The sequence below is a fragment of the Pseudoliparis swirei genome, chromosome 13 (genome assembly GCF_029220125.1).
Source record: "Pseudoliparis swirei isolate HS2019 ecotype Mariana Trench chromosome 13, NWPU_hadal_v1, whole genome shotgun sequence".
In the NCBI taxonomy this organism is placed as follows: domain Eukaryota; kingdom Metazoa; phylum Chordata; class Actinopteri; order Perciformes; family Liparidae; genus Pseudoliparis; species Pseudoliparis swirei.
In genome coordinates, this window is record NC_079400.1 from 6,467,247 (window position 1) to 6,491,273 (window position 24,027).

At 44.1% G+C, this 24,027-nt stretch overlaps 3 protein-coding genes across 12 annotated transcripts in view; 1 reads left to right on the forward strand and 2 right to left on the reverse strand.

Annotated features, from left to right (window-relative positions):
* Window positions 1-1,277: 1,277 nt before the first annotated feature.
* Window positions 1,278-4,258, reverse strand: hpdl (4-hydroxyphenylpyruvate dioxygenase-like). Of its 2 annotated transcripts, XR_008833514.1 has the most exons (6): window positions 3,460-4,258; window positions 3,196-3,362; window positions 2,962-3,113; window positions 2,218-2,339; window positions 1,618-1,875; window positions 1,278-1,514 (listed from the first exon to the last, which is right to left on the reverse strand). XR_008833514.1 is itself a non-coding variant. In XM_056429938.1 (5 exons), exons 1-5 carry the CDS (start codon window positions 4,143-4,145, stop codon window positions 1,677-1,679), a joined length of 1,326 nt encoding a protein of 441 aa, XP_056285913.1. In that variant the 5' UTR covers window positions 4,146-4,258; the 3' UTR covers window positions 1,278-1,676. The 2 variants fall into 2 exon arrangements, 1 of the variants encoding a protein (XP_056285913.1); XM_056429938.1 differs by having other exon boundaries at window positions 1,278-1,875.
* Window positions 4,259-5,576: 1,318 nt separating this feature from the next.
* On the forward strand, window positions 5,577-19,615 carry zranb1a (zinc finger, RAN-binding domain containing 1a). 2 transcript variants are annotated; one of them, XM_056429031.1, is made up of 10 exons: window positions 5,577-5,726; window positions 6,235-7,104; window positions 10,494-10,681; window positions 11,997-12,150; window positions 12,935-13,006; window positions 14,184-14,382; window positions 15,386-15,506; window positions 16,421-16,550; window positions 17,227-17,459; window positions 18,497-19,615. In XM_056429031.1, exons 2-10 carry the CDS (start codon window positions 6,273-6,275, stop codon window positions 18,710-18,712), a joined length of 2,145 nt encoding a protein of 714 aa, XP_056285006.1. In that variant the 5' UTR covers window positions 5,577-5,726; window positions 6,235-6,272; the 3' UTR covers window positions 18,713-19,615. The 2 variants fall into 2 exon arrangements, with proteins under 2 accessions (XP_056285006.1, XP_056285007.1); XM_056429032.1 differs by lacking the exon at window positions 5,577-5,726 and adding an exon at window positions 5,771-5,873.
* A 379-nt stretch (window positions 19,616-19,994) lies between these two features.
* LOC130203137 (C-terminal-binding protein 2) overlaps window positions 19,995-24,027 on the reverse strand; it is an 85,904-nt gene continuing 81,871 nt past the window's right edge. For 6 of the 8 annotated variants that reach the window (XM_056429024.1, XM_056429023.1, XM_056429028.1 and 3 more), the window contains 3 exons: window positions 23,386-23,513; window positions 22,811-22,928; window positions 19,995-21,753 (listed from right to left, as the gene is read on the reverse strand). In XM_056429024.1, the coding sequence (XP_056284999.1) occupies window positions 21,582-21,753; window positions 22,811-22,928; window positions 23,386-23,513 (418 nt within the window). In that variant the 3' untranslated portion in view covers window positions 19,995-21,581. Of the gene's footprint in view, window positions 21,754-22,379; window positions 22,455-22,810; window positions 22,929-23,385; window positions 23,514-24,027 lie in introns of all 8 variants that reach the window. The other 2 variants (XM_056429030.1, XM_056429022.1) reach the window with 1 other exon arrangement.

Genomic DNA, 24,027 nt, shown 5'->3' on the forward strand with positions numbered 1-24,027 from the left:
CCATCTGTGGTTCACATTGGCCTCAGACAGATGGCCGAAGGACTCCTGTTACAGGAGCCATCACTTCTCAACTCTACTGAACAGTTAATCTTCTCCTTCTCGGACAAAATTCTCCTTTTTATTATTGAAGTTTTGTATTCATATTTTTTTTTAAATCCCATAAAAATATTTAACTTGTAGTGTAGTTGTAAAGCTGAAGGAGTACACCTGTTCCATATGCCCTATTCGAGTTTGGTTGTCATTCCAAGAGTCCATGAGCTTTCTATCAGTGAGAACAAATCCAAAATACATTATTCAACTCTTAAAAGTTTCGTTTGGCCAAGAGGGTGACGCTCGAGTAAAGAAAAACACTGACACCCCTTGTCAAAAGTGAGGAAGTGCATGCATTCACAAGTTCACTTTTTGCAGCTTGTTGTTGAAACTGTTTTCTGAAGTTACTCAGTGGGGGAAACTGTAACTCCAGTCAGACCACTAAGAGAGCATATGGCTTTCATGGAACTCAATCTAAATTTCACTGCTTCTCATCCATCCCACTAATCCTCGCCTTTAAAGTTAAATGAACTGGCATCTCTGTGGGTTGAGATCCCCTTTGAGAGAGGCTCTGAAGCGGCGTTAGAACCAACACATACACATTGCTCGAATCTCCACAGCATCTGAAGGAGATGCAACTATTCTCCCAGGAACGGTTCATGCATTACTGTGGGAGGTATTTAGAAAAGGGGCAGTGGAGCTCAGAACAGCTATATTGTTGGACTTATAATTCTCTAAGCATACCTTTTACAAATAAAATACCATAGGTGTGAAACTCCTGGATATTTGGTGGGGTGAAGGGTTAAGTCTATGCCTGCGTTAATAATGAAGCAGTCAGTATTCCTCAATTTGTATATGGACATTGACAGTGGTGGAAGCAAGACAGCAAAGTCCCAGTATAAACTTTAAAGTTTAGTCCACTATTTTAGTTAATAGATTTCACAATGACAATTCCCATTTGTTACTTGCATGAAAATGTTATTCTTAAATGTGTCAATTAAGAAATTATGCTATGCCAGGTGAATTTATGATGAGTCTAGATGCAAAGTGCTAAAGCTTCATAAAATTAACCTTTCAGAAGTTTGAATGAAGACAGAGGCCAAATAGCCCAAAATCTGAAAATGTATAATTTCGTGAAAAACAATGTTTTTCGCCTGAGAAGACTATTCATCTGGAATGTAGCATGCCCACATTCTATGAAACAGAGAGCACCTTTTTCATCAGGGCAGTAATTGGTCTTCACGGAGTGGTTTGAGAAACAGATTTATTGAGGAACAGTTGCTGTGAAGTCAGTCAGTTGTTTTGCTTTGACACAATGAAAACAGATATTCTTTTACTGTGACAGAAAGTGTAGTTTTGGAGTAACATTTCAAGTTTCAAGTCAAATATGTAACATCTGGTCAAGTACCGCTTGTTTTAAAGTTCAGTTTTACATCTTCGATTTGTACTTGTTAGCAGTGCAACAGGCGACTTGAGATTCATCACTAAATAGAAAAACAAAATGGAAAGCACTTCTGTAAATATATATTATATTTATTTATACATTCTTTTTTAATTTATTTTTGTACTCATAAAATAAATACTCACTTTTCTTTTAAATAAAGAACAAACAAAATAGCCTCAGTTCAAAATATCTGGAGTGGCTATTAGTGGGAAGTGTCCACTGTTTTTGGGGATTCCTCTCCCTGAGAATCCCCCTCTTGCTTCTCCATGTGCGCCTGCACAGACCTCCACAGAGCTCTGATGTTCCCCTCACCGAAACCTTTTGCCCCCCTTCGCTCTATCAGCTCGAGGAAGAAGGTGTCCTCTGCAAAGATGGGCTTGGTGAACACCTGGAGAAGGTATCTGGAAACAGACGAGAACACGGTGAGGACCCTCCGCTGGTCTTACGGGACCATGAGCAACACGTTGACTTCATATCTACACTGAAATGCGTAATAATAATAATGTGTCCTTTATTGATCCCACAGTGGAGACATTCTTCTCTGCATTTCATCAATCCTTAGTTATTAAGGAGCAGTGAGCTTCAGTGAAGGAGCAACAGGGGTGGGTTTTAGCGTTTTGCTCAAGGACACTTCAACATGCAAAATATGGGGAGAGCGGGGTTCGGTTGCGGGACGACTACTCTCCCCATGAGCTACAGCCGCCCTAAATTATTATTAATTACAGCTCTCGAGTGCCTCTCACCCTCGGTTCTCACTGGATGCAGGCGGTGATGACGGTTCCCGGCTCAGGTCCAGGAGAATGCCGTGCTTCGCCAGTATCTGGGGGTTGTGTCCCGCCTCCTGGATCTCCTGCCGTTTTCCCACCTGTCACAGCACACAGGCAAGTAGAAGATGACACATTGGCAAATAATAATAATAATCATTTATTTATATATAGCGCTTCTCTAGACACTCGAAGTCGCTTTACAGTGCAGAGTCCAGTAGTCATACACACACACAGTCATACCGGTGGTGGTAAGCTACATCAGTAGCCACAGCTATGACCAGAATATGTTATGTATAATAATTATCTAATGTATCCAATCAGCCATAGAAACTGTATACATGATAACAAATATACATTTGTTAAATACTTAATAAATGAGACCAGATACATGCATTCAGGTGCAGTTAACAAGCAATCTCATTATTTTCATTCCCTCTCATCAGTAAAAGAGAGCGGACACTAGCCTTTTTCTATTTATTTATTTTAAACATGGTGGAGCTGCAAAGCAATTGCACCTCTGCCTTTGCACTCTTCATTAAAAGATGACCCTGTTCTGTCTTGTGTGTCTGTTATTAGTATTTCACGACACATTTATATACAACAATATATTTTTGAACTTGTTGAATACAACGTGGGCCACTTATTGCATTCATCAAGGCAGTTTAACTGTTATTTGTTATGGCAAATATGTTGCTGTGCAATTCTAGGAGTCAGTCAAACCTGCGTGTAGTAGGCTTGAGGCGGGGAGAAAAACTGGACACCAGCATCAGCCATCGCATGAGCCGTAGAAACAATGTTTTTGGTGTACAGTCCAATGTGCTGGATGCCAGGGGCCCCGTGCTGCTCCAAGAAGGTGTCCACCTGATTCCTGCCTGAAACAAGTGCACACAGGCCCAGTGATGCAGCTGTTGCATACCATTGACTACGGCCCACGTGAATGACCTTGAAAGCTACCTTGTTTAGAGAGGGATTCTGCAATCACAAACTTGCAGTCGGGCTCCTTTTTGTCCACGGAGGGGAGAACGATGCCGGCTTTGCTGCATTTCCAGTACTCCATGGCGGTCAGACGCAGTCCAATGCCCTCCTGGTTTATGACAAAGCCTTCGTCCACATTTTCATCACTACTCAGAATAAAAGAGAAAAAAAAGGCACCTGTATTACAGACATGCAAGTTTAACAGAATGTAGAATATGAACAGTAAACGTGTTGCATCCTCACCTATCGATGAAGAACCGTTGAAACCCAAAGAGCTTCTCGTACCACCTCATGACCTGGTGGGTGGTGTTCTTGGGACAGACATACGTTATGTGATCAAAATGTGTGATCGGACAAGACGTGTCCGTTTCCGAGACGCTGAGGTCGTTTCCAACGCCATCAAAGCCGGGCAGGAAGCTGCCCTTGTATTTAGTCCTGTCAATCAGTGTGTGCAGCACGTTTCCCACGATGGATTTCACCACGGAGTAGGTGACGTAACCACAGTCGTCGTGAACGGTCGTTGGCGGAACCATGACATCGCAGCCCAGCTGGCGAAGAGCCGTGCATGACCTTTCCACATCCTCCACCTCGAAACACACGTTGTTCACAGTGTCCACCGGGTAATGCGCGCTGACGTCGTAAAGACACTTACCATGGCTGTGTTTCCCCACGTGGACCAGGGGCGGATCACGTGGATGCGAGTCTGCAATGTGGAGGTTCTCATTCATTCTCACGCCGCTACTGCGGCTCGGTGTCTCATTCACGATGAAAACAGCCGTTCCTTTCCGGAAAGCCAGCTGCTTGGCCCCATCGATCAGTCTGGCGGCGAACAAACGGAACTTGAATTTAAAGACAAGGTCACTGGAAACTTTGTCCGCGTTACAAACGTTGAGTGCAATGTGGTGCAGCCGGGTCAGCCGAGCTGCCATGTTTCCTAGTGGCGCGGTCTCTATCCAAGAAAGTGCGCCATGCTTTCAAGGGAATCCGGCGCAGCGGCCAAATGGTGGAATTACAACTTCCGGGGACGTCACGTGATGCCAAAGACACTCTTGCAACCTTGACAGCGGAGAATGTATTTATAATTATAAATAATGTATTACATGTTTATTTGTTAGTAATTGTTTATAGTTTTTTTGTGATGAATTAACTTCACAATACGAATACATGAATAGCCATTCATTAAATGAGTTGGTTTTAAAAGTTAAAAAAAAAACATTAATAGCCAAATCTAACCCGAAAACGAGGCTGAACTGAAGAGTTGGGGTTCATGTGTTTACGTTCAGCAGGGTAATTTAGTATTATTGTAGAAAGGTTGCAGTTCTGACATGTTTACATGCTAATTTAAATGTAATTTGCCTAGGATTAAGGTTATAGTTATGTAACAAACTCATGAAGCAAGTTAAAGGTAAAAAAGGGTCCGACAGTTTGCCACGTGCAGTCCTGGTTCACCATTGCCTCCTTTTCCTCCAGCGGGCCAAGCATAATGGCCTGGGTCTACAGCAGTTTGGTGTCTGTGGGTCTTGTCAAGATATATGTATTGTTATTAGAGGTGTATGTTTATACTCAAAGCATCTCCAGTTAAAAAAACTAGAGAAGAAAAAGTGTGAAAAAGCCAAAGCATTCGACTCCACTGAGCTACAGAGGACTACGGCTCAGATTATTGGATATGTTGTTTAACAGGAAGCAACGATGGTTACATTTTTTTTAACTTAAAATAAATAGTGATGTAACCTTGGGGTAAAAAAAGGTGGTTCATAAGAGACACAGATATTTGCTGAATGCATTTGGGTTTTCTAAACATGAAACCCTGTTGTCCGACTTGCCGAACTGCATTAAACAATTTTTACGGTTATGCAAAATAAAGTCATAACCCTCAAATTGATGTTACCAATTCTGCAAATAAAATGGTGTATCAAACTATGCATTATGCAGACCCTAGATTGGATTGGTGGAGTACATTAATTTGCTTAATTTGTCAACAAGGATCGTGTATTTTAGTTTTTATGATAAAGTCGGATATTTCTAAATTGTTTGGTCAAATGTCCCATGTTCCCGATCTTTTAAACACGATACATGTAAAACGTGTGGTGCTTGAGTGTATAGACTAAACTAAATCGGCTTAAACATCAGCAAATACATCAAGTTTTAGTCACGTTGTATATATTTGGTCTGCCCTTTGTTATAACATCCACCAGTTCTTTTGAAGCTCTTATAAACGGTCGTAATAGTCGCGTGTGAATATGGGTAATGCAAATACTTCCGATAGATCTTGAACGCAGCACAGGTTCTTTTCATCCAATAGCGTTGAGAGCTGAGCCAGATGATTCGTGACGAAGGCAAGCGAGAGTTTTTTTTTGGCTCTCCTACTCATTTGTCTCGCTGTCGCCGCCATTAAACAACACGGAGGCACGTAAACCATGGAGTGTCGCATATGTATACCATGATTCAAGGAGTACAGAGGCTTTGCCAAGCTGTGGTTCATCCCGCAAGAGGTTAATGTGTCCTTGAAGGTAAACATGTGAGAGCCCAAAGAGGTCGAAATAACTCGGATAGGGAAAGGTTTGATCGAGGAGGGGGGTGGGGGTGGGGGGGACTGTACAACAAGGGTTTGTTGTGGTTGTCAGCAGCACTTGGAAAACAAGCCCAGTCGCGAAACGGTAAGAGTATTTGCAAAATATTTCGTAATATGAGATGTTTGTACCTCATATGAAATGATTGTTCACGGTGACCATTGATGGTAACTGTATATGCTCGGTTGTTAGCTTGACGCTAGCCTACGTTAGCCGACGGCACAATTGAAGGCAACCGTCATGTGAACCAAACCCTGTTGACGATACTGTCAAAAGACAATTAGCATAGCAGCTGGCAGACCGTCCACGATCTCGAGCCAGTGTCCCGACCAGATGTAACGTTGGTGTTGACAACGCCAGGAAATATCTGTATCTAAAACAAGATACTAGTTGAACATATTCATTGACCTTATATTTTGTTGTTTGTTTGTGCCTCGCGTCTAACTAGATTCACCACCTCAGCTCAACCACCCAAAGTGATCCACAATGACGGAGCAGAAGGTGAAGTGGGCCTGTGACTACTGCACCTATGAGAACTGGCTGTCTGCGGTCAAGTGCACTATGTGCCGTGCACAGAGGTTGAGGGGTCCCATCATCACAGAGGAACCTTACAAGAACCGCCCTGATCTGGACAGCAGTCTGGAGTGGGACCCTCCCAGAACTGAGAGTGGCGACAACCTCCTCATCTGCCCTGACTCCAGCGCTCGGCCAAGAGTCCGGTCAGCCGGCATGGCTGAGATTGCCAACAAGTGGTCCTGCCAGATCTGCACCTACCTGAACTGGCCCCGAGCGCTCCGCTGCACACAGTGCCTGTGTCAGCGCTCCAGGACTAGCAGTCCCACAGAGTCCCCCCAGACTTCAAGCTCCAATGCCGGCTGTCGTCCTTCTCTGCCCTCTCCCGTGGATACCTGTGAGGAGTACAATGACAGAAACAGACTCAACACGCATCCGCCGCACTGGGCATGCACCGTTTGCAACTACCAGAACTGGCCCACAACGACAAAGTGCGTGGTTTGTGACCGCCCCAAGCCCAATAACCAGGAGGCCATAGAGCTGGCCGGGTCTGCGGAGCCAACACCAATGATAAATGAACAGGACAGGGCCCGGTGGAGGGGCGGTTGCAGTGGGGGCCGGGGCCAAAGGAGGTCCCCTCCAATGCCCAAGAGGGAAGACAATGTCAAAATGGACTTCCAGAGGATCGAGCTTGCAGCTGGAGCCATGAGCAGCAAAGAGGAGCAAGAGGTCGACTTCAAGAAGCTCAAGCAGATTAGAAATCGAATGAGGAAAACAGACTGGCTGTTCCTCAATGCATGTGCTGGTGAGTTTTTATACGTTACTGCATGTCATTCCTGTGAGGCCTGAAGCGATTAGTCAATCCATAGGAAATTAATAACGGCAACATTGATGACTAATTGTTTTTTGGACAGTTGGGTTGACAAAAAAAACGGTGGGCTCTGGGAACAGTGTAATGTTTCACACATTTTGGCCTTTTAATCAATACATTACTCAATGATAACAATAGATACATTGTTAATTCTTTGCTTGAAGTGTGTGCTTTGCATTCAATAATAACAATGAGTTCAAATCGTAAAAATACTTATTCGGTTCTGATGATGTGTAAGAGCCCTCATGTCTCATAATATCATAATATCATCTCACATAAATAACCTGACACGGAAAAACAATCCATATTCTTTTCTAATTTTCCTTGCACCAACACTTCTATTTGCACACCAGCTTTGTGTTTTCTTCCGTGATGTCCTACTCGGTGATGACTGAGCGAGGTAATCCACTTAAAGGCAACCGTTTTAGTCTCAGTGGCAACAGTTATTACAGTGCCTCACCCTGCAAGGGCCATGGTTACATGGGAGTGTGATCCACTTGGGGTTTTTATCAATGAATGTCAACATGATGTTGTTTACACTCCGGATAGTATTGTACAGCAAGAATGTGCTTGGCAAGCTCTTTTTTTGAAAGCGTTTAATGTCACAAGGTAGTGCTTTCATGTGGAAAATAATAACCGTCGTGAGAGGATACTGAAAGTCAACGTAGCATAAATAATGCCGAGTGGCATTTTTCTAAAGATGTGTCACCAAGTGGCTCGTAGGAATTCGATCCAGCTCATCCGTGAACCCCCAGATGCCCTTGCTCTGCCACTGAGAGTGTCTTTTGATACCCTGAGAGGCTGCGAGTGCTTCCCAGCCGGTGGGGATGAATGGACCAGAGGCTCTCCTGGCCCGCAGTCAACCCACCCTGTAAACAGTGGTGCTTATGTGCCGAGTCCTGGGAGGCCAAAACAGCCTTGACAAGACATGAATACCAGTCTCCAACAACAAAATAAAGAAAATGTATCGCATAATCAGTGGCCTCATGACCTTTGCACTGATTGCCCTTTCCAACTGCTTGTAGTGGAATTGAAAGCATCACTCTTAGGTCACAGTGAGAGAAAATGTTTTCCATGGTTTTCTTACATCTACCTCATACAGACATTTCCAGACATTGGATTTCTTTCTGAATACCGTATTATTTATCGCATTGTCAGCTGACTTTATTTTATTTTTTTACAGTTGACCTTTTGCAAAGCGCTGAAAAAGTCGATGGAGGAAGTGTCTGAGTGGAGGAGCACTTTATAGCCCAGCCAAGCACTTCCTCAGTCAACTTGATCTCACTTTGCTCTCCGGTTAGTGATCTGGTGTTTTTCTCTCCCAGAGCTCTGTGTTTGGGCCAAAGTGGGATGATCCCATCGATTCAGCTTTCCACAAAAATGGAAGCAGGCTCTGTTTGTGTAACATTGTTCTTTTGTGTTGAACCGGCAAGTCTTGCACTTGCAGATAATATTTGGGTGTATTTAAAAACACAATTCTTACAGTTTTATATTGCTGATAATGATATTGTGTACAGTTCATGCGAGTGTAAAAACAGTCGTGTGCTTAGCCATCGAACCACCGAAAGATCAGCCACCCATCAGCACAACATTCATCTCTGTTTGTAGAAATTGTGGTCACAAATATCCATAACAATTTCATTTTGATTAGTTAAAATAGCAACAACGTATTATATTGTCTGTTTAGTCTAAGTTTAGAATGCCCCCCTTCTAACTATTTTGAGACGGATATTGCAAAGGCTAATCCTGGCATAATGGGGTTGCTAAGGTTAGAATGTGTCCTAATTCCACACAATGTATTAATCCTGTATAGTACACAGTATGTACTAATCTTCATAATATACTCGTGTGGTTGTAAGTGAGATGTAAAATAATGTAATGTAAAATAAGCCTCAGCAGAGTTGAGTGCTCACACAGCTACACATGCTGTAAATCCAGGGGACCTTAAGAATAACAATGCTCGACGAGAAATTAATTAATTTTGTACGCACATGAAATGAGCATTAGAGCTGTCACCTGAACGGAATGTTTGGAATATTACTATTTCACTTGTGTATTTTCCAAATATGAAGTGTTTTTTAAATTTTTGTTATCTACTGCCATGTTCTTCAGTGTTTATCAGATGGGACAATGATATGATATGATATGATATTCCTTTATTTGTCCCACAGTGGGGAAATAAAAAAAATCACAGCAGCGGTGCACATCAGAGCATCAATGAAAATAAATATAAAACACAAATAACAATTCTAAAAAACTAAATACTAAATATACAGGGAGAAAACAAAGTAAAGTGCTGAATAAATAAACAATAAAGAGGTAGTCAGGAAATAAGGGAAGAGATGAATATGATGCATATGAAGAGTAGCATTGGGACACGGGTGCTTTCATCATGACTCGAAACCGAACACATTTAAATGTGTATTTATTTTCTATTTCTATTCTATTTTATTCATTCACCTGCAAAACAGATCACCCCATCTTCTTCCTCATGTCTCTCTCCCAGTAGCTACGTTTCAGCCCAAATCATTTGGCATCCGTATATGGATCTGTGTCGTCGCTCTCACGCCGGGGTTAGCGCGGCGCTTCATCTCGAGGTCATCGGAAACTGTGGATCGACGTCCAGAGCTGCGCAGCTCCGGTCCCAGTGCTCCCATGAGGATTTTTGCTCTTTTCAAGTTGCATTTTTGTCTTGCAAATTCACCCCCAGATTTTCATATGATTGCCCGTGACCAAGAACAGTGTGGTGTGTGATTCCCCGTCGCTCTCTCGTTGAGCAAGGCAAGCTGTCGGTGACACGCGGGGACATGGAGCTGGAGCTGCTCCAAACGCAGGCGAATCCGTTTACTAAGGAAAGGCCCGTTTCAAAGGATTCAAATGTCTTTTCCATTGTGGTTGGACAGGAAACACGAGTATTCGGTGTTGTAAATTCACTCGGATGCAAATGTATGCCATTACTTGTACAAACCTGCAATGAAAACAACCTGTGTGAAAGGTTGTTATGCCAATCTCCAGCCTTTGTTTTGTAGTGCTTTTGATAAAACAGTGTTATAATCTTTAGTCTTCCCTCAAATATATAGATGGTGTGCCTAATGAACTGGCATATGAGTGTGCATTGTGATGGGCATTGTGGACATGCTAGCCGTTTACTTCCTGAACCGCACTGTTCCTCCTTCCTCGACCGTTGATTGCGCCGCATCGTCCCCTCCAACTAACCGCACAGGAATTCCTGGAAAAAGCCACCGCATCTGATCCGTTTTCACACGTCGGCGCCGATGTGTCGTCTCATTTTTCCGACCCTGCTTCCTCCTCCCCTGCTGCAGGTGTGGTGGAGGGAGACCTGGCTGCAATCGAAGCCTACAAGTCGTCCGGCGGGGACATCGCCCGGCAGCTCACCGCCGACGAGGTGCAGCTCCTCAACCGGTCCTCTGCGTTTGATGAAGGCTTCACTCTGGTCCATCTGGCCATCCGCTTCCAGAGGCAGGACATGCTCGCCATCCTGCTCACAGAGGTACGCATGCTGTAGATTTAGATTGTCTTCACCACTCCACTGGAATTAAGGGTTTACCATCTTTTTTGAGCAGGTTGTCCCTTAATTAAACCCTCAGACATAATTATATATTTATAATTATATAATTATATATATTTATATATATATATAATTATATATATTTATAAATATGTGTATATATATATATATACATATGTGTGTATATGTATGTGTGTACATATGTATATATATATACAGGACTGTCTCAGAAAATTAGAATATTGTGATAAAGTTCTTTATTTTCTGTAATGCAATTAAAAAAACAAATGTCATGCATTCTGGATTCATTACAAATCAACTGAAATATTGCAAGCCTTTTATTCTTTTAATATTGCTGATTATGGCTTACAGCTTAAGAAAACTCTAAAATCCTATCTCATAAAATTTGAATATTTCCTCAGACCAAGTTAAAAAAAAGATCAAACATTTGAAAATGTGTTTCCAGGTGTTTCGAGTTAATTAGACAATACAAGTGATTTGTTTAATACCCTACTAGTATACTTTTTCATGATATTCTAATATTTAGAGATAGGATATTTGAGTTTTCTTAAGCTGTAAACCATAATCAGCAATATTAAAAGAATAAAAGGCTTGCAATATTTCAGTTGATTTGTAATGAATCCAGAATGCATGACATTTTTGTTTTTTTAATTGCATTACAGAAAATAAAGAACTATCACAATATTCTAATTTTCTGAGACAGTCCTGTATATAAATCCACTATGTAGCTGTAGTGATATCTGATTTTCCATTGTCCTCTTCCTATGTAGATACTAGAGTCCTATAAAAGGCTTATATTAGAGGACGTCTAGCAGTTGCCTGCCATGCCTTTGATGACAGCAGAAGTGCACTTTAAGGATTAGGTGGAGGATTATCCGGCTGCAGGCCGGCCTCCAGTTCCTAATGGACCTGATGCCACAGAGCTGATGTGGTTTGCAATGAACAGGAAGGGCCCAGACGGCTGCACCGTCAAAGTTGTTGCTGAGGTCGGAAGAGGAAAATGGCCTCGTCACTGCCGAATTTGAGCCTCAAAACAGAAGATACATGTGTCGACAATATTACATTTTATTTGTCGTGTTTATTGTTTTCAAGCAAATCCTATCAACATTTGTCCATATTGCCCATCCTTGGATAATATATATATATATACATGGAAGGACATGGTCCTTTTAGTTTTACCAAGTGGCTCATGATTTATATGCATCACGAGGATCTGATCGTGCAAATATTGCCGTCTTGACCTCTTAACTTCCGGAGTGTGTGCTTGTCTTCGCAGGTGAACCAGCAGGCGGCTAAGTGCATCCCGTCCATGGTTTGCCCCGAGCTGACGGAGCAGATCCGCAGGGAGATCGCAGCTTCACTACATCAACGCAAGGGAGACTTCGCCTGCTACTTCCTCACCGACCCGGTCACCTTCACCCTGCCTGCAGGTACCCACCATATCTTGATGGTCACAGCTCTTTGCTGACCGGACTCCTTTTCATATGTGCAGTCTGACTGACTGATTTAAAAAGAAAAACGTTGACGTCCTGAGGATGACAGTTTGACATTTATTCTACAGGGATAGAGCGACAAAATAAGTAATTTGGTGATTGCAAATACAATCTGATGTAGCGTTCTCTAAACAGTGTGCTGCATTTCAGTGTGCCCCCCCCCCTCCGTCTCTGGAGGCCTTGTGCAGCACGGCGGCTCAGTGTCCTCTCCCTGTGGCGTAATGTCTTCACTCATATGACATGCACTTTGCGTTCAGAGCTACCGGCTGTATTCTGACTCTGAGCTGCAAGTGCCGCTGGGATGAGAGATTACGCAGGCCTGACTGATGGATTTTTCACTTTTTTCATTATTTTTTTCATGTGAAGCCAAGTGTTTCCTTGCAGACTGAATGTGGCCAGAGGCCAGCTGCGGGGTGCTCGCCCTCAGTTTTCGGTCCCCCTCTCTCTCTTTTCAAACAAAGCCAGAGCCATTCACTATTGAGCCGGAGAACAGCCACCAGTGTTCTGGCTCTGGACGCACGGCTCGATCCACACAGGAACACGACGCGCTGCACAGAGCTTGTGTTTACAGCGCGCTATTGACGAAATGTCAGCCAATGAATGGAGCGGGAAAGACCCTCCCTGTGTGTCGTTAGCGCGGCGTTTGGGTTCCCCTCAGCGTGGCGTACCATCAGGGCGACGGTGAGTAACAACACAATGTCTTCCCCGCTCTCCTTTGCAGACATAGAGGACCTGCCGCCTGCGGTCCAAGAGAAGCTGTTCGATGACGTGTTGGATCGAGATGTGCAGAAAGGTACCGACGATTTAGTAGTTTTCATATCTGGTGTCAACACGCATCCCCATTCTGTTGATGCGTGGCTCTTGGTTTCCTGTGACTCGTGATCCGTCTGCGCCCTGGACACGACTCGTGTTTGAAAACCAGCATCAGCGCTGCAGTCCCCAGCCAGCTCCCCACCTCCTGCTTCATTATAGATGCCTCTCTAATTAGGTTAATTGAGCTCACTAGTTTCCCCTCCCTTCTGTGTGTGTGTGTGTGTGTACATGTGTGTTGTACTGAAGGTATCAGAGGAGTCTTCTGACCTACTTATGCCGCCACAAATTGGGTTACTGATGGGAGGGTCTCTGGGTTCTTGGTTATTGCACAGAACAGAGAACAATGAGCCACTGGGAGGAGGTCAGAGGAGAGGAGAGGAGAGGAGAGGAGAGGAGAGGAGAGGAGAGGAGAGGAGAGGAGCTCGCTCCAGAGTCATTTCTTTCCGAGCTGACGATCGCAGCCCTGGTTATTCTGCCTCGCTCCCACTTTTGAGAGCTGGGATAATCGAGTGAACGTCTGCATTAAGATTCTGTGCAGCGTCTATATCTGAGTGTTTATCAATGAATCAGTCAAGTTGTGTTCAAATGTTTTTAGGAGAACAGAAAATTGCTGAACAGCAGGTTATGTGATGCACGGTGTGTTTCCGTAACGACGAGCGGCGGCAGCTCCACATCTCAAACACTGGAGGCTGCATCCACGGCCCCTTTATTCTCAATCCTACACTTTTCAGCTTTTCTCTTCAGCCCTCTTTTTTACTACAGCTCGTGTTTTATAAATCTAGTGTTATTTGTTCGTTGGTCAGCTGAGGGAATACAACAGCATATGAACAGAGAAGGGAGCACTATTTTCTCTCCAACCTTCGATCAGTTCATTTTTCCGACGGGCAGTGAACACAACCCCTCCTGCTGCGTGGCCGTGGGCCCCTGCTTTAGAGATAACGGCTCGGCTGTTCCACGGAGCGCGTTTCCTCTACGAGCTCCTTCCACTGGTCTCGGTGGTTTGAATACAATAACACAACATTTCCTCAAGACCCAGCCCCGCTCCAGAGGGTTTGTCTCTTTCTATACATGACAACCCCCCCCCCCCCCCCCCTCCATCTGTCGGAGCTTAACTTCTGAACATGCCCTCACCCCACATGCATGTTCTCTGTGCGTAGAGCTGGAGGAGGACTCTCCCGTCATCAACTGGTCTCTGGAGCTGGGCACGCGCTTGGACAGCCGCCTGTACGCCCTGTGGAACCGCACCGCCGGGGACTGCCTGCTGGACTCTGTCCTGCAGGCCACCTGGGGCATCTACGACAAGGACTCTGTTCTGCGCAAGACCCTCCACGACAGCCTGCACGACTGCTCCCATTGGTAGGACCCCCAGCCACGCCGAGACCAGGACCCGTCCTGTAAAGTGTCGATCACAAGGTTTTAGAAGCTCACAGCAATTATATCCATCTGGCTCGGAGTGCTCTCAATTCTATCATTTTGGAATTACACTTCCAACTATGAATTTAGCTCATTAAAAAAAATCTGACCGAGTCATCAGTGTGTCATCAGAACACAAAGAGAGAGAGCAGAGGTAAAGCGATAGTTACTGAAGATGTGAAAGTTGGACACGATTCCACATAAAGCATTGACATACGTCCCTCCCAGTCAAACACAGAAGGTTTGATAACTTGGTGATGGTCAGACACAAATCTGATGTTCTCCCTTTTTATTGTGTGTTGCAGCAGCTATGTGTATGACCTTTCATTTGTTTTTAATATATACAGGACTGTCTCAGAAAATTAGAATATTGTGATGAAGTTCTTTATTTTCTGTAATGCAATTCAAAAAAAAAAAAAATGTGCATACATTCTGGATTATTACAAAAATCAACTATTTTTATTCTTTTAATATTGCTGATTATGGCTTACAGCTAAAACTCAAATATCCTATCTCTAAATATTAGAATATCATGAAAAGTATACTAGTAGGGTATTAAACAAATCACTTGAATTGTCTAATTAACTCAAAAACACCTGCAAGGGTTTCCTGAGCCTTGACAAACACTCAGCTGTTATAAATCTTTTTTTTTACTTGGTCTGAGGAAATATTAAAATTTTATGAGATAGGATTTTAGAGTTTTCTTAAACTGTAAGCCATAATCAGCAATATAAAAATAAAAAAAAGGCGTGCAATATTTCAGTTGATTTGTAAATGATCAGAATGCATGACATTTTTTTTGTTTTTTTAATTGCATTACAGAAAATAAAGAACTTTATCACAATATTCTAATTTTCTGAGACAGTCCTGTACATGGGTACACAACCGGGGTGACCTTGAGAATGACTTTTGATTCTGATGAACTTCATATCTATCGTTCTCTTAGGTTCTACACCCGCTGGAAGGAGTGGGAGTCGTGGTACTCTCAGAGTTTCGGGCTGCACTTCTCCCTGAGAGAGGAGCAGTGGCAGGAGGACTGGGCCTTCATCCTGTCTCTGGCCAGCCAGGTAATGATCCGGATGACTCGCTTCCTTCCTCAAGTTCACCATCTAGACGAGGCCGATGTGGTCGGTGTGTGAAGGGAGTGTGCAAAGCGCTTGCTAGATGGTCGAGGGGAGTGATACTTACACTAATCTATCAGGGTTCGTACGGTCATGGAAAACCTGGAAAAGTCATGGAATTTTAAAATGGTCATATCCAGGCCTGGAAAAGTCATGTAAAAAAACTTAAATCATAAAAGTTTTGAAAAAGTCATGGAAATGTGTTATCATCACATGTTCATTCACGCCGAGTTTGAAATAATTGATATGTTTTTTAAAGAAAGACGCTCAAAATATAAGCCGGCGTGCGCTCTCAATACGCACAATTTTCTAAATTGTTTATACCGAGATTTCAGTTTGGTCATGGACATTTGGTTTAAAGTCCTGGGAAAGCCATGGAAATCCACTGGTCAAAATGTGTCAGAACCCTGCTGATGCGTTTAGAAATGCAGGAAGTTCACCTCGATGCTTATTGCTCAAAATGTGCACAAACTTTCTTCTGTGTTTTGGGGAATGGACGCCACGTTTTGTTCGGCCTATTGAGGGACAAAAGTAAATCTTCCTTTCCTTCTCTGAAGACTCTGTACTTTTCCGGCCCAACACGCATGCTTCATGTATTCCGCTCCTTAAAAAACACACACATTAAAAAGCAGTTAAGTGTTGTTCCCCTTTTAAACTGTTTTCACTGGTCAGTCAGTCGGCATGCAGGAGACATTTGCATCATTGTCCGCTTCGGAACGTGATCCCAGCGCTCGGCGGTCTCCACACTTCTCTCGACTTTCGGTCGCCTTAATATCGAATGAACAACCGAGGGACGTTGATATGATGACATACGCTGCTGCATGATGTCGTTATTTAGTCTTTCTTCTTCTTCTTCTCAGCCCGGGGCCAGCCTGGAGCAGACCCACATTTTTGTTCTCGCACACATCCTCCGCAGACCGATCATCGTCTACGGAGTGAAATACTACAAAAGTTTCCGCGGGGAGACGTTAGGATACACTCGTTTTCAAGGTGAGGCGGCGTTGGATGAGATGAAGGAATATTCAAAAAGAACTGCCAATATTCAATGCGATACCTTCTTTTTACTTAGGTATACACACATTTGGAATAGACATAATAATAATAATAATAATACATTTCAATTGGAAGCGCCTTTCAAGTCACCCAAGGTCACCGTACAATAAAATAATAGAGAATAAAAGATAAAAGCAGATAGAAACTAGAACGGGCACTCGGTGGAGCGCATACCTTCGCCGCAGCCACATTTTGGCATGACAAAATTTACTGCGCTATGGTAAAAAGAAGATGTTGACCTTTTCATGACTTTGACCCGATCGATCCCAACATCTAATCAAATGGTCGCCGGATAATAACCAATCATCCCACCAAATTTCATGCGATTCAAAGATGTTGACCTTTTCATGACCTTGACCTTAACCTTTGACCCGATCGATCCCAAAATCGAAGCAAATGGTCCCCTGATAATAACCAATCATCCCACCAAATTTCATGCGATTCGGTTGAATACTTTTTGAGTTACGCGAGTAACACACATACAAATAAATAAATAAATACCGTTGTTAGCTTCCGCATTTTCAATGCAACGGTAACGACATAAAAACAGAACGTCAACGTGAAAAGGAGTCCAGCAGCGGAGGCCGTTCTCGTCACGCTCTCCTGTGTGCAGGCGTGTACCTGCCTCTGTTGTGGGAGCAGAGCTTCTGCTGGAAGAGCCCCATCGCCCTCGGCTACACGCGGGGCCACTTCTCGGCCCTGGTGGCCATGGAGAACGACGGCAACTACGACAACCGCGGCGCCGGCGCCAACCTCAACACCGACGACGACGTCACGGTCACGTTCTTGCCTCTGGTGGACAGCGAGAGGAAGTTGCTGCACATCCACTTCCTGTCTGCGCAAGAGGTAGGCCACATTCGAGCTGTCGCCGTGACCTATTGATTTGCGTCTGTTAAATATTGAAATTAGAAAGCTACAAAAACAAGCCACCTTGTTTGCTCTCCAGAAGAGTGTGTCTCTTCTCGCAGGAGAAAAGAATTTACCTGTGGACACACAATGAGCGTTATTACCAGTTCGTTACCACAAATGGCTCCCAGCATGCAGTTGTGAACGGTCGTGACTCACTTCTGTGGTACACAAGCAGTTTTACGGTGTATGATTGTAAATCGCTTTGGATAAAAGTGTCAGCTAAATGACATGTTATGTAAAAAGTGTCCATAATAATTAACTTAAAAGACGGTGTTAATTATTGTCTTGTTTTGTCTGCAGCTCAAAGCCCAACGGTATTTAGTTTGATTTATCATTTTACATTATATAAAGCCAGCTAATTCTTCCATTGGAGGATTTCTTTTGCTTTTATGATTACATTAAATGGTCAATTGATCATGTCGACTAACTTTATTATTTTCCAATTCTGTAAAATAGATCCGTTTACCGTGTACACTTAGTCAGTTGTAGAAGAAGTTCTCCGATATTCTACTTTAAGTCTACTGGAGCATAAAAATACTCATCAAAATATACACAATGCAACAGAAGTGATTGTGCAGAATGGCCCATTTCAGAATAATTAGTCTGATATTATTGTATTACAGGGTTCGTACGGTCATGGAAAACCTGGAAAAGTCATGGAATTTTATAATTGTCATTTCCAGGCCTGGAAAAGTCATGTAAAAAACTTAAATCATAAAAGTTTGGGAAAAGTCATGGAAATGTTATAATCACATGTTCATTTACGCCGAGTTTGAAATAATTAATACGTTTTTTTAAAGAAAGACGCTCAAAATATAAGCCGGCGTGCGCTCTCAATATGCACAATTTTCAAAAATGTTCATGTTTATAACCGAGATTTCAGTTTGGTCATGAAAATTTGGTTAAAAGTCCAGGAAATCCACTGGTCAAAATGTGTCAGAACCCTGGTATTCTAACAACTCACTGGCCCTCAGATGGGCAACGAGGAGCAGCAGGAGAAGCTGCTCCGCGAGTGGCTGGACTGCTGCGTGACGGAGGGCGGCATGCTGGCGGCGATGCAGAAGAGCTCCCGGCGCCGCAACCACCCCCTCGTCACGCAGATGGTGGAGAAGTGGCTGGACCGGTACCGCCAGATCCGCCCCTGCGCCTCTCTGTCCGACGGCGAGGAAGAGGAGGACGAAGACGAGTGAGTGGGCCGAGGCGGGCGCCCGCCGTTTGAGACTGGACGCTGTCGGCTCCGGGAGAGAACCGCGCCACCTTTTCTTTTTCCCCTCTTCAAACTGTAAATCCGTAACTCGTTCTTATGCATGTGTTGTGTGAGCGATAGAAGAAACGAAAAGATACCAGCAACAACAAATAGAATCCTGATGACTGCTCCTATGAAAGCACGTCAAGTCCACTTTATTCGCCTTCCTGTGCTCAGATTTCTCCTTCTTTTGTGTTTTGTTATCAAAGTAATGATCTCGACCTGATGGAAATACTCGGAACATATAGGAACATATTCTGTATTTAAGGAAATCCCGAAGCTGCACTAGATGAGAACTTTAATTTACAGAATTGCCTGTTGCTTAAAACGGTGGATGCTGATCTGTGTGTGTGTGTGTGTTAAGGGTTTAAGAGCACCTGTTTTTTTGATCGCGGATCCCTCTGCAGGCCCCTTCTGATGTTTGCATTTATTTATTTGTGTAGGAGATTTAGCGCGCAGAGGCGATTCCTTTGTTCTTACGCCCCGTTTAATCTGCGTTGTTTTGATCCGTTCAGTCTTGAAGTATTTTATTTTGCCCAGATGATACCTACTTCCTGTGAGGGGAGGGGGATAGGACGGACAAGTTTACTGATATTTTTACGTGTGATTTAGTAGCTCGATGTCATATTAGAATGGGTGGTGGTACTGCTGGTGGGGGAAAGAAACCAAACACTCTGCCTCTCTACAGACGGCATTCATATTAAAATGGACTCACTTGTATCCTGTGTTCCATCTGTGTTAAAGTTTCTCCTTCTTGTATCGGTTTGGATTCGACTTGAGAATGAACTTGTTTTTGTTCTTGGCGCAGCTCAAATGACTGTTTAAAAACACATTGGGTAATCGTGAATGTCTTTTCATTTTGATTTCCCCGTTTAACCATTTAAATATCGTCGTGTCGGTGGAGGAGAAGCCCCTCTGAAGTGCGAAATTGGAAGCCTGTTCAGAAAAGAAAATCCCATTTCGATTCCTGCCATCCCCTCATGGAGCCTCCAGTGGCTCACAAGCTCCACACAGAATAGATCTCTCCTTTACGATAATGTAATATTCCATAGCATCAGTCAGAAGGGGATATTCAAATCACCGCATTTCATTTGACGTCATCAGGACTTGTTTATGCTTTGGCGCCCCCTTGCGGCGAAAGACAACTACATGAAGATAAATGTAAGATTAGGTTGAAGGCATAAAAGATACGAGACAAAGCGTGAACAATCATGCTGGCACAGACGGCTGGTTCTCAGAATCATATTTTTTATTTGAACTGCACTGAATGCTAAATGTTCACCTTGTACAAGAAACGAATACAAATACTCACACTAAAAACAAAAACGTACTGCTGGCTGCCTCTTCTGCTATTGTTGGGACACTAAGGAGTTTCTGCTATTGCTCTTACAGAGTACAGGACGCCCCAAAGGACCTGGCCTTCAATAGAACAAAGAAAATATAAGGAGAGAAGAAAAAGGGTGGATCACATAGGACTATGGTTATAGCAACATTGAACTAGGCAATACAAATCTAACAGGACTCTTCAAAACTCTTTAACACCAAAAACGTGGGATGCGCCTTGTATATAAAAATACCACAATGGAGAGGATGAGGGAGGAGAGGAAATATCCAGACTAAGCAGATTAGTCATCTTTTTTTTTCTTCTTTTTTTCTCAAAGACAGAATTCTGGGAATAAACGATGTCTGCAAAAAAGTGATTTCCTGAGTCATTAATGAAAGTAAGTTTGCTTTAACCCTTTCCTGTCTTCAGTGTGAAATGTGCTCAAAGAACAGAGGGGGGAGGGGGCGGAGGTCACAATGTGTGCTGCTGCCACTAAGTTGATATCGGGTCATCAGAAATCAGATGAGTCACAACAAACTTTTTATGATTCTAAAAAAAAAATGAGTTCCTCCTTCACAGCGACACATCACCAACACACTCGGGGAGAACGGTTCAATACTTCGCTGGAAACTCCCTCTAAATCCAGTTAATTCAGCTACAATCAAATGTATAAAGTGAATGTTTGTTTAGTGTTTACAGCTTATTAAAAAAAAGTATTCACACAACATATATTGGAGCAACTTATGGTGTCAACGTGCAGAAGAAATCCCCCACAGCGTAGAAGCGCCCTCAAGTGGTGAAGTCCTAGAACTGCAACGGCTGTCGTATGTTATTGCCAGGAAAGGGTTAAAACCCACACTAGATTACGAGAACGGATGAGCAGTCTTTTTTTTTGTTTGACGAATGATAAATATATATAGTAATCCATTTGTAGTCATTCACACAGAAGATTGAAAGAAAACAAAATGATAATTTTCTTCTGAGGCATAATGAGGGGGCTAAACAACACACGTTAGTTACATAGGGAAGGTCGGAGCTGGAGAAAGGAAAGGTGGGTCAGGAGGAGGTTGGGGGAGGGGAGAGAAGGTCCAGTAGCACATGATGCCAAAGTGTTTTTTCTCTCTTGTTCTCCCGTTGGCGTGTTGAAAATGTGGGCCTACGTCTCCCGTGAGCTCCGAGGTGAACGGGGCGGGACAGAGTCTCATCGGTTGATCCCGGAGCGCGAAAAACACTCGACTGTCCACAAACATAGGCATGTCCCGGAGAAAAACACAAAAACCCCATCATCAAAGAGTAAAGTCGGTACTGAACCCAAAGAGACAGAGTAGAAACTAAAACATTAAAAGTACAAATTCCCGGAACACCTCCTTTGTTCCCGGCGGGTTTCACCGGGTTTCACCGGCGGACCGCTCGTGTTGTTTCACCGTCTCTTGGTCCCAGTCGGTCGGCTGCTTGAGCGTCGACACGTCGGATGAGATCCTTTCTGCTGCTATTGCTCGGTGAGGTGCTCTCTGGTCTCGCCGTGTTTGGAGGGCTGGTTGGGCGACGGGGCCTGGGAGGGGTGTGTACCGGAGGGCAGGGAGTGGGCGATGCCCGGCACCATGCCCTCTAACGCCCCAGGCATGCCGCCGAGAGCCACGCCAACTACGCCCGGTGGGTATCTGGGGAAAGGGAAGGTCAAAGGTCAGTGTCACGGGCAGCGTGACTCCCGAAGGCCAGGCAGTGGACCAGTGTGACACGTCGGGCCATCTCAACTAACCTCAAATCTAGTGACGCTAAACTCCCACCACCAGAAACTATAACGGTCACAAGTCAAGAGTTTTGTAAGAAAAAATGTCATAGAATAGTTTGTCAAAAGTTTAAAAAAAAGTATGAGTATTGTATTGTAGAAGGTCATAGATGTTATAAAGTCATGGTTTAGTTTGTCATGAAAGTCAAAAGGTTTATTACAGTTAAATAAATCCCCCGTGAGCCCGAGGGTCTCCGTACAACAACTCAACCGGAGAGGAGCAGGAATAATGCGGTTCGGAGACGGTACGTCCAACGCGAGTTTCCCAAAAAACCCCAAAGAAGGAAATCACAAAGCATGACTCCACCCAGGAACCTGGACGGCTTCACGTCATGCTCATCGCGAGGCTCAGAGCCCACACCACTTCCATCCATCGCTACTGTGTTCAGTCAAACAGGTGAGGAGTTAGGGGGAGGGGGGGGGGGATAGAGGTCAGGTGAGAGGGTCTTATCCGGGACCTCCAGACGAGAGGCTGTTGTCCCGGATGGTCGTATTTACCTGCTCCTGATCTAGGCAATAATTTTGTCTTGGGGGAGCCCGGTTGTTATGCCAGGGAGAGTTTGGTTCACTTGGCTGCGTGGAAGAAACACACGGAGGCGGACATGCTGAGTTCAGGGAGAGGATGACCGTTACGACTACAGAGCGAGGCCACGGGCCACGAGGGTCCAGGCTACTCGTTAGCGACTTTCCTGAACCAGTTGAAAATACATTTTAAAACATCGACTATCGGGGGAAGGGAGGCAGCGTGACAATAACAATGCAAGAAGGAAAACTAATTGGGCGATAAATGCTCAGAACAACAAATCAATAACCTATCATTTATTTTCCTGATGCAGGGCAGATTTTTGAATTTTATTTGAATTCATGTGAAATATTTTTCTAAATGGGAAGGGCGCCGTTTGCTCGCCGTGTGCGTGTTCAGTCTCTACCTGTAGGCGGCGCCGTTGAGCTCAGGGTGGACGCCCTGTTGGTCCATCAGTGCCCAGGGGGCCGTGGTGACGAAGAACTCCTTGTTGACGCAGTTTCTTAGGCTGTCGGGGATACGGCCTGTCATGTGACACACACACACACACACACACACACACACACAGAGTTAAACGCAGTAAAGCACACTCCAACACTCTTAACAGGTCGTATCGTCTTCCAGGCGATGAGGGACCAGAGAGTTCACACTGACAAACATTTCAGGCTTGTAAACACAAAATGCAAATTAGGATCATTTAATAATCTGGACGTGTTCCCGCCGGCCAGCCTCTGGGCTCGGCTCCGCTTCGGGGAGCTAATGATGACGTCTATTAAGAGGGCCGGATTTAATAACGGCCACTGAAGTGGAAATGTGGCATCTGGGAAAGAGAGCCGTGCAACAGGTCGCGCAGTGAGCGGAGGCTGATCCCAGAGCAGTGGAGAGCGGGAGCTCACATTTAATCCTGTGTTTGCCCGACGTTAGAAATGTGCCGAGTCACGGGTATTAAATGTATGTGTGTGTGTGTGTGTGGCCGTGTACCTGTGATGGCTCTCCGGATCTCGGTGGCGGCTGCCTCCCTCATCTCCAGAGAGGCCTGCTCACTGTACCAGGCTGTGTGTGGCGTGCAGATCAGGTTTGGAGAGTCTTTCAGCGGGCCCTGAGAAAAACTACACACACACACACACACAGGGTAAGAAAAAAAGAATGGAGAAAAGGACTAATGATAACAACATATTGAACTAGAACGGGCACTCGGTAGAGCGCATACCTTCGCATATCACAAGATTGGGCATTGAATTATGAACATGTTGGCATTAGTTGCATGCCAATTGGACAAAAATGTATCGTGCTATGGTAAAAAAAAGATGTTGACCTTTCCATGACCTTGACCTTGACCTTTGACCCGATTGATCACAAAATCTAATCAAATGGTCCCCGGAAAATAACCAATCATCCCACCAAATTCCATGTGATTCAAGAAGATTTGACCTGTTCATGACCTTTGACCCGATCGATCCCAAAATCTAATCAACTGGTCCCCGGATAATAAACAATCATCCCACCAAATTTCATGCGATTCGGTTCAATACTTTTTGAGTTCTGCGAAAGATTTTGACCTGTTCATGACCTTTGAACTTTGACCCGATCGATCCCAAAATCTAATCAACTGGTCCCCGGATA